At 37.0% G+C, this 9836-nt stretch overlaps 1 protein-coding gene across 1 annotated transcript; it reads left to right on the top strand.

Moving 5' to 3' along the window:
• The first annotated feature begins 1092 nt into the window (after positions 1-1092).
• Positions 1093-8947, top strand: LOC132632536 (lysine-specific demethylase REF6). The gene is made up of 7 exons (XM_060348514.1): positions 1093-2177; positions 3354-3432; positions 3878-3945; positions 4070-4220; positions 5391-6070; positions 6197-6820; positions 7363-8947. The coding sequence occupies exons 1-7, from the start codon at positions 1355-1357 to the stop codon at positions 8691-8693; spliced, it is 3756 nt and encodes a 1251-aa protein (XP_060204497.1). The 5' UTR covers positions 1093-1354; the 3' UTR covers positions 8694-8947.
• Positions 8948-9836: the final 889 nt, after the last annotated feature.

Raw genomic sequence — 9836 nt, 5'->3', positions numbered from 1 at the left:
TTTCAACAATAGAGGAGAACCAAGGAAAATAGAGTCAGAGAAATAGTATTGATGCTTCATATAGTAGGCCAAAACTGTAAATAGAAAAGAGTACTTAATATTTTTAAACAGTTTCCCATGTTAGAATTGATGAACACACTGGAGGACCTGTGAGGTTATACTGGGGACAGTGTATAGGATTTCATTGAGTTTATTTTTGCTGAGTTTCTATATCTAGAGTCCAATGAGCAGGAGGTGTAAATACTTCTAGTTGGTTAAAATAAAAGTTTACCGTTCGACTAAAAAATGTTAATTATTTTTTCTCATTTTATCTTTAGTAGTAATTGCTTTTAATGACTACAAACACCTCAAGTACAGAGCAATATTATGATTGTTCAAATATGAATGAAAAATAAAATAGTTAAAAATTGCCTCCTAATTAATATTACTTCATGACTGTATAAGAATCACGACAATTAATTTGAGACGTTAGGGAGTAATAGGAGTGTTGATTGACAAAAATGGAATACAATAAATGACATATTTATATCGAACTGTTTTAACACATGTGATCTATTTATTTTACGCAGGAACTCGAAAAGGACGAATGAATTTGCTAATCTATAAGGGTAGAATCGAACAAAAACCAGAGAAAGAAAGTAAAATTAAGAAATTTTAAATAATAAAAGAATAATTTTCGACTTTTTCTCCTTAAAAAAAGGAGCGGTGATTGTCAAAAATGGAATACGATAAATGACATATTTAGATCGAATTATTTTAACACGTGCGATCTATTTATTTGATGCGGAAACTAAAAAAGGATGAATAAATTTGCTAACCGATAAGGGTAGAAGTGAATCAAAACTAAAAAAGGACGAATAAATTTGCTAACCGATAAGGGTAGAAGTGAATCGAAACTAAAAACAAAATTCAACCTTTTCCCCTTAAGAATAATAATAGGAGTGGTGACTGGCAAAAATGGAATACAGTAAAAACGGTGGTGTCATTTTCAAGAGTATGGTGTTGCAAACCCAGATAAACCCCCCCCCCCCCCCCCCTCCCCCACACACATGTTTTTACTCTCTCCCCTGCTCTGCCCCCTTTTTTTCCTATCCTCTGTTTTTCTTTTTTTGGCACAAAGAACAGAGGAAGAGAAACAAAAACAAATACTAACACTCAGCTAACTCTTATAAAAATTATTACTTCCTTTCTGCTATAAATACCAAAGAGAAAAAAAAAATGGTGGAGTAGAGAATCTCTAACACCTCTCTCTCTCTCTCTCTCTCTCCTCTCTTTATCCCTTTAACACAATGTTTCTCTCATAGATCTTACATATATATGCTTTGGATATAGCAAATTTTATTTTTTTTGATTAATGGCAGAAGCAAGTAGTAACATTGAAGTATTTCCATGGCTAAAAACCCTACCAGTAGCACCAGAGTATCATCCAACCCTAGAAGAATTTCAAGATCCCATTGCTTACATTTTCAAGATCGAAAAAGAAGCTTCTAAGTATGGAATTTGCAAAATTGTACCACCAGTACAAGCACCGCAAAAAAAAACCGCTCTTTCTAACCTAAACCGGTCACTTTCAGCTAGGCCCGGTTCAAATGGTCCAACATTCACTACTAGGCAACAACAGATCGGGTTTTGCCCAAGAAAACAGCGACCCGTTAAGAAACCCGTTTGGCAAAGTGGAGAAATCTATACAGTTCAGCAATTTCAGGCTAAAGCTAAAAGCTTTGAGAAGAATTACTTGAAAAAGATCAAGAAAGTGTTGACACCACTTGAAATTGAAACCCTTTATTGGAAAGCTACCGTTGATAAGCCCTTTTCTGTTGAGTATGCAAATGATATGCCTGGTTCTGCATTTGCACCAAAAAAGGCTACTTTTGGGAGTAATTTGGATGTTGGTACTTTGGCTGATACAGAGTGGAATATGAGAGGTGTGTCAAGGTCAAAAGGATCTTTACTGAAGTTTATGAAAGAGGAGATTCCAGGGGTAACTTCACCTATGGTGTATCTTGCTATGATGTTTAGTTGGTTTGCTTGGCACGTTGAAGATCATGATTTGCATAGCTTGAATTACCATCATATGGGTGCTGGGAAAACTTGGTATGGTGTGCCTAAGGATGCGGCTGTGGCGTTTGAGGAAGTGATCAGGGTCCAAGGTTATTCAGGAGAAACTAATCCTCTTGGTGAGTTTTATTGACACTCCAATTATATGGAAGTATTGATATTGCTCAAGTGATTTGTCCTGTTTTCTGTTTCCTGTCATTTGTACCTTTAAGGGGTCGTTTGGTTGATGGTTAGAGTTATGCGGGGTTGTTAGCGGGTAACCAAACACCGTAACTAGTGTGCTGAATTTTTTACATAGCAACTAAACCAAACAGGGTACTAATTATGCTGGTTTTAATACAAGAAGTCAAGAATAATTCACTTCCCTACCAGCAACCAAACGACCCCCTAGTTACGAGAAACAACATATGTCATTACCCTTCTTTTGTTTAGTTGTGTGAAGTAAGCAAAATTGAACTAAATATTGGGGGCCTCTTCTAGTCCTAGCCAATCTATGAAGCAAACAGATAACTCAAATTTGCCCAGCTCTGTTCCTTTTTGCAGTTTTCTGCAAAAGAATACAAAGCTCTGTTTTTACAATGTCCAGGGATGTTATACATGTATGTTGCTGGATAATCACCGGTGTTGATATGTATAATTCTCCGTTAAGCTGTAATCAGTTCTTTAATTCATTGAATATATTCTCCTTCAGAGGAAATGTTGATATATATAATTCTCCATTAAGTAATCAGTTCTTTAAATCATTGAATATATTCTCCTTCAGAGGAAATTATCACCAAATTAATTATCCAACGGGATTTCAAGTCAGAATTAATGTCTAATACATTAATCAGGCATGTCAAAAACAATAAATCACCTGAAAATTTTGGCAAAAATCTATCAAGTTTCCACTTCTGTTTTTCCTTTGATTTCTTTTGGATATTCAAGTTGGACTTGCCAAGAACTTTTGCCAGTCTTTAACCCATTACTTCATCAAATTCTTTTTTGTGACTAAAAACATTGTAAACTTACGACATTAGCCTCAAAATCACTTGTTAAATATGTCAAGTTAGAAAAGGCAATAATGCGGTTATCCTAGCCATCACAGGTGTCGGTATATATAATTCTCCGTTAAGTCATACATGGTTATTCTTAAATAAGTACACTATTCTGCAATAGGTTTGATCCCTTTTTTTCTTTTTGATGATTGACTTCAGTTAATGTTTAGATTAATTCTAGTTATATGTTGATCACTTTACATCTTCAACTAGTATACACAGTGAATTTGAACTCCATAATTTTGCATTTTCTTTCAGTTACCTTTGCTACACTTGGGGAGAAGACCACAGTTATGTCACCTGAAGTACTGCTAAGTGCTGGTATTCCATGCTGCAGGTGAAATACTGGTGTTTGCAATTTCTGTTTCTGTGTTATTGGTGGTGTACAAATTAATATTGTTGGCATTTTGATGACTCTGGGGTTTTAATTGCTTCTTGTTTTGTATACATAGAGGATATTTTATTATAAGCTTTTAAGCTGAATGGGTATAGGTTTCATGACAGAGAACTAAAGTGGAATAAGAGAAAGGCAGATATTGTCCGTTTTGCTGGAGAAGACATCTATATGTGAACCATTAGTTGGCCTGGTTTTGTGGGAAAAGGATCAATAGTATTTCAACCATTAGCTGTGTCATATGCGACATATTAATGATTGTTTTCGAAGCCTTCTGGTTGTTTTCACATAGATGAATGTAGAGACATCATCTCTGTGGTTAATACATGATGTTTTTCTCTGGTGGCAAGACACCATTTCAAATCCTGACTATCCTATTTGAATTCAGGCTGGTGCAAAATGCCGGAGAGTTTGTTGTTACCTTTCCACGAGCCTATCACTCAGGGTTTAGTCACGGTAAGACAATTTCTTTGTTAAATGTAATTATGTATTGGGATCTATTTGTTCCTCTGTAGTTGTTGAAGGAAGATAATTACCAGAAAATGACAATTTTTGGACTTTGTACAATCTTAAAATTTAGGATTTAATTGCGGGGAGGCGTCTAATATTGCTACTCCTGAGTGGTTGAGAGTTGCAAAAGATGCTGCGATCCGTAGAGCATCAATTAATTGTCCTCCAATGGTGTCACATTTCCAGTTGCTTTATGATCTAGCACTTTCACTGTGTTCAAGGTTTGTTTTCTTGCTCTAGGTAAATTTGTTCATGTTACCATTCCTGCATTATTGAAACCTTAAGGTAAATTGTAATAGATTGCCTGTAGACCTATCCTCAGGTTTCGCTTTGCAATACTTATTCTCTTGTGGTTTACAATATTATGCTTTGCCTACCCTGTATATCAATATATACAATAAGATCTACACATCAAGATGCAAGGAAGTAAGATTCCTGTGAACTCATAAGATGTATAACGCCTTATAAACGATCATTACTTTTATCAATGTAGTTCCATTCGTTCATATTCAAAGTCTCTGCTGGAGGTTGTTTGCCTAAGCACTTGGGTTTGATCTGTTTTCTACAAAGGATCCCCCCCGAGTTCTGTACAAACTTAAATTATCTTGAAGTCAGTGGATCTCCCATTCTTTTGAAGTAGTTCACATAGGCATGTGTCTGACAATATTTTAAAAAATGTTTGACCGTCTAATGCTTGTTAGACCATCTTCAAAGATTAGGAATTTATCATTTTGTACCTTTTATTTCCTTAGTTTAACAGTGACATTGTATTGCCATGGTTATTCTATGAGACCGCATGTTTGATGTTCCTAGCAATTCTGCAAGGAAATTGGACTAGCAAAGCAGATCAAGTTTTGGACCTTTTGGTCATATGCGGATCTTTCTTTTCTGTTTTAGCATATTATAAAGGGTATTAGGAGTGTAGATGGACAATGATTAAGATCTTGGATAGCCAACACAGTGGTAGTTTCAGGGATTGTACAGAAGTGATTGTGTCTTACTCTCAGTTGCCAGATTTAAGTGTGTTCTCCCACTCTTACCACATTACGTTTCTTCTTGCCGTTGCTGCTGTTACTTTTCTGTAGCATAATTTTCTGTACTATGGAGGAAGAAACCATTGAAAGGCTGCATCCAGATGGTTTCATCTTTGTATATACAGTTGCAGGGAATCTTAGATTGAACTAGATAAATAGTACTTTAGTAAGTTTTGCATCCCTACATCTAAAGAGTCGCGCGGGCTGGTTATATATTTCTGATTGAACAGCTTCTTTGCATGATTGTATGGTGGTTTAAGACTATTGAATATATTTAACACTCTATTTAGAGCATCTTGTATGTTAGATAGGGGTCTCTTTATTGGTTTCTTTAACTTCTTTAATCTTCTGCTGCAGAGTACCAAAGAACATTAGGATAGAACCAAGGAGTTCTCGCCTGAAGGACAAGAAAAAAAGTGAAGGAGATATGTTAGTCAAAGAACTATTTGTTGAGGATATGAACAGTAACAATTATCTTCTTCACGTTCTTGGAGAAGGATCACCTGTGGTACTTCTCCCTCGAAATTCTACAGGGATTTCTACTTGCTCTAATTTAGTAGCTGGGTCCCAATTAAAGGTTAATTCCAAGTTGTTCACCAGTTTATCCAGCCCAGATCATGAGGTGAAGAGTAATAAAGACTCCGCATATGATGATCTCATTCTAGGCAGGAAACAGGGGATGAAGCAATTTGCAAGTTTCTCTTTGGAGAAAGGAAAGTACTCTTTCTGGAACGCTGGTAACAGACTGCTAGACTCTGGCAGGAAGGATGATGCCCAATCTTCTCCAGAGACCGAACGGATGAACCTGGACACTGCAAGAGGAATGACTTACAAATGTGATACGCTGTCAGAGCAAGGACTTTTTTCTTGTGTAACTTGTGGGATCTTATGTTATACGTGTGTAGCCATAATTCGGCCAAGTGAAGCTGCTGCTCATCATTTGATGTCATCTGATTATCGTAACTTTGGTGACTGGACAGGAGGTGTAGCTGCTATGGGTAGGGACTCAAATGCTGCAGAATCAGATTCCAGTTCAGGTACCTTCTTCATGAAATGATCTGTCGCAAATTTTGCAATTTCTAATATTTTAAATCCTGTCTCTTGTTGTTCACATATTTGGTTTGCAGGGCAAGTTATCGTTAAACTTTATGTGTTGTTTACAGGATGGTTTGGTAAAAGGGCTCCTGGTGGCCTGATTGATGTCCCAGTAGAGTCATCTGATCGAATTCGGAAATTGAATAATGGAAGTGTAGAAGGGCTTTCAGGGACCAAAGAACGCAAAGAAACTTCTTCCCTTGGCCTGTTGGCTTTAGCTTATGCTAATTCATCAGATTCTGATGAAGATGAGGTTGAGGCAGATATTCCTGTTGAAGCTTGTGAAAGCAGACATACAGATTCTGAGGATGAGGTTTTTCTCCGAGTTATTGATCCTTACGCAAACCACAGACAAAAAAGAGCTGCATCTCAAGGTACAGACTGTCAAAAATTTGACAATTCCATTCACTTGGAGAATGAAAATTCCCCATCAGGGGAGTCAAATACTTTGTTAGGTACGTCAAGGCATCAAGTAAGATCCCATCAAGTTGCTGCAGATTGTATCTCCAATAAAGGGGAAATAGCAAAAAACAATGCTGTTGCTCCATTTGACAATGCGCGTATGCAATTCACTTCAACATCTGATGAAGACTCTTTCAGAATACATGTATTCTGCCTCCAGCATGCTGTACAAGTAGAAGAACAGCTCCGACAAGTTGGTGGAGCACATATCTCTCTTCTTTGTCATCCAGGTGAGCTCTAATTTGGTTTCTGGCTAAACAGCTTACTCTTGCTGCAATTAGCTCTTATATGTCTTCTCATCACTGTTTAAAGATCTTTCTAATTACTTTATTTCTTTCTAGCTTTTTATTTCATTTTTAAGTTGGTCTGAGGCAAAGCTATCCAATGTTCGTCTAGGAGAATAGCGGAGTTTTGGTCCCAGTTGCTTTGTTATAATTTCATCTCCATTGGAAGTTGCGCCTTAGTGTTACTTATTAATATTCATCTGTTAAATGAGATAACTGATTTGTGATTTTTTCCCATCATGATGTCCAAGATGAAGTGAAACAAGTACTACTCTCTAGGAAAGCAAAGGTTATGGATAAACATTATTAGGCAGTTGAGAAATATAAAAGTATGTGATTGAAAACGTCTGATGTATTTTAAGTGGTAAGATTGGAACAGAACCATAAAAGGTATGATTGGAACAAAAACATTTCTTTATGTACTCGTGTAGCTATAGTGTTGGTATGATTCTTTCGCACAACCTTGACACATGTTGAAATATTGGCAGACTATCCCAAGCTAGAAGCTCAAGCTAAAAAAGTGGCTGAAGAGTTGGGGAGTGATCATTTCTGGAGAGAGATTTCATTCTGTGAGGCCACTAGAGATGATGAGGAAATGATACAATCAGCTTTGGAAATTGAAGAAGCTATACATGGCAATGGGGACTGGACTGTGAAATTAGACATCAACCTCTTCTACAGCGCTAATCTAAGCCGCTCTCCTCTCTATAGTAAACAGATGCCTTATAATTTCATTATATACAATGCATTTGGTCGTAGTTCTCCAGATAATACCCCAGAAAAGTCAGAGTATACCGGGAGAGGGTCAGGGAAGCAGAGGAGAGCAATTGTTGCTGGGAAATGGTGTGGGAAAGTCTGGATGAATAGTCAAGTTCATCCTCTGCTTGCTGAGAGGGATATTGATGAAGAACAAGAACAGAACAAAAGCATCTTGGTCCAGATTAAGACTGAGGTGAAGTCTGAGAAACCACGTGAAAGGACTCCGACTGGTAAAATTGTTGCTACAACTTGCAAGACTGGAAAAAAAAGGAAGAGTACAGCAGAAAGTAGGAATGCTTCGAATGCTAAATTAACAATAGAAGATGATCATGATGATTCTTCACTTATTAATTGCCTTCAGCAGTACCGGAAAACTAATCTTAGGAGTAAGAGGATTAAATATGAAACTCCTGAGCCTCTAAAGGATGTTGATAAGAAAAAGAGATTTGGTTCACTCGTTGTTGATGATGATCCAGATGGTGGTCCTAGCACCCGTCTGCGGAAAAGGATTCCAAAACCAAGCAAAGAGTCAGCTTCCAAGTTGGTTAAGTCCAAACCAGCTTCAACTAAGCAGCATGAAAGCAAGAAATCAGAGAAAGGTCCTAAGGTCAGACTTCCTTCTGCAAATAGCAACACTAAGAAAGAACCAGTAACGAAGGCTCCTAGAAGTAATGCTGGTAAAAAGATGAGGGATAAGGAAGGAGAATATCATTGTGACTTCGAAGGGTGCAGTATGAGTTTTAGCTCAAAGCAGGAGCTTACATTGCATAAAAAGAATATCTGTCCCGTCGAAGGGTGCAAGAAGAAGTTCTTCTCACACAAGTATTTGGTACAGCATCGACGGGTTCATGTGGACGACCGTCCTCTGAAATGCCCTTGGAAGGGCTGCACGATGACGTTTAAGTGGGCATGGGCTCGAACTGAACACATAAGAGTTCATACAGGTGCACGTCCTTATGTTTGTACTGAGTCCGGCTGTGGTCAGACATTTCGTTTTGTCTCAGATTTCAGTCGTCACAAGCGGAAGACAGGCCACGTTTCGAAAAAGGTAAGAGGTTGACTAAGGAAGCAAATTGTAATTTGACATGACTGATGGAACTGTGTTCAGTTAACAGACATAGGGGTAGGGGTAGGTTCAAGTCTCGTTTTGTAAGTCTCTCTTGGTACCAGATATCCTTAGTCATGGTACCTCATTGGTCCCATTCATTGATTTGAAGTAGTTCAATTGCTTCAATCCTGTAAGAATTATCTCCAAAATCAAGTAATTTAACATTTGAAATTGAAATCCGGAAGTGGATTCTTTTCTTTTTTCCATCTTCTCTTGTTCAGTTGCTGCAGGATTAGACTCTTGTAATTTTAGGTGTTTACTCTGGTGTTGCAAATAGAGGACTGAAAGTTCAATCGTATTAAGTTCCAGGGACATCATTATGCATTATCTACGAGTAGCTAGGTTCATCATTATGGTGTTGCAAATAGAGGACTGAAAGTTCAATCATATTAAGTTCCAGGAACATCATTATGCATTATCTACGAGTAGCTAGGTTCATCGTTATGCAATATTTATTTGAGGAACCATCTAGGTCTGTGCATCTTCACTTAAAGACTATCAATCAAAGAATTCATAGTAATTTATTTTCTGCATTTTCTTTTATTAAGATTAAGATATGTCAAAATCAAATTATTCATACATGTTAGTGCCACCATATTAGCTAGTCTAAACTGTCAATTTATCTTCTTCCAGCTATGGATAGCTTGCTAAACCCTATTGACTTATTGGGGAAAATTTTCATAGTCCATTACAAATGTAATTTTAGTTATATATGATCTTTCTACAGGAGAACCGTAAAATAACACAAAAGATCTATAAAATAATACGGCAGATCTTTGTCGAACTTTTTTGTTTCCATTCAAACTGAGCGCATTTAGAATTCAATTTCCTCGATTCTCTTGCAACTCATTGTTTAAATGTAATTCTTCAGCCACAACACGGTATGTATTATACATATAACGTGTATATAGAACAAATAACAATAGGAATATGCCGTGCAATATGTGCAAAAGATGCTTTTCTTACCAATTTCCTCTCGAAAAGTAGCTGAAGAACCTTTTTCCTGCCAGGATTCTCAAATCATGTGAAGAGTGCCACAAAACAACTTTTTGCACTTTGTGCTATAACTCAACCAAAAATAATAGTATTATTTAT

Source organism: Lycium barbarum, chromosome 3 (genome assembly GCF_019175385.1).
Source record: "Lycium barbarum isolate Lr01 chromosome 3, ASM1917538v2, whole genome shotgun sequence".
Lineage (NCBI taxonomy): Eukaryota > Viridiplantae > Streptophyta > Magnoliopsida > Solanales > Solanaceae > Lycium > Lycium barbarum.
The sequence above is the reverse complement of the archived record's forward strand: the minus strand, read 5'-3'. Positions and strand labels throughout refer to the sequence as shown.

Excerpts from the sequence above, each read along its gene's own strand:
- LOC132632536 (XM_060348514.1), top strand. The coding sequence starts at position 1,355 with ATGGCAGAAGCAAGTAGTAACATTGAAGTATTTCCATGGCTAAAAACC. Across the intron at positions 4,221-5,390 it reads GCACTTTCACTGTGTTCAAG|AGTACCAAAGAACATTAGGA; the intron begins GTTTGTTTTCTT and ends CTTCTGCTGCAG. Across the intron at positions 6,821-7,362 it reads CTCTCTTCTTTGTCATCCAG|ACTATCCCAAGCTAGAAGCT; the intron begins GTGAGCTCTAAT and ends AAATATTGGCAG.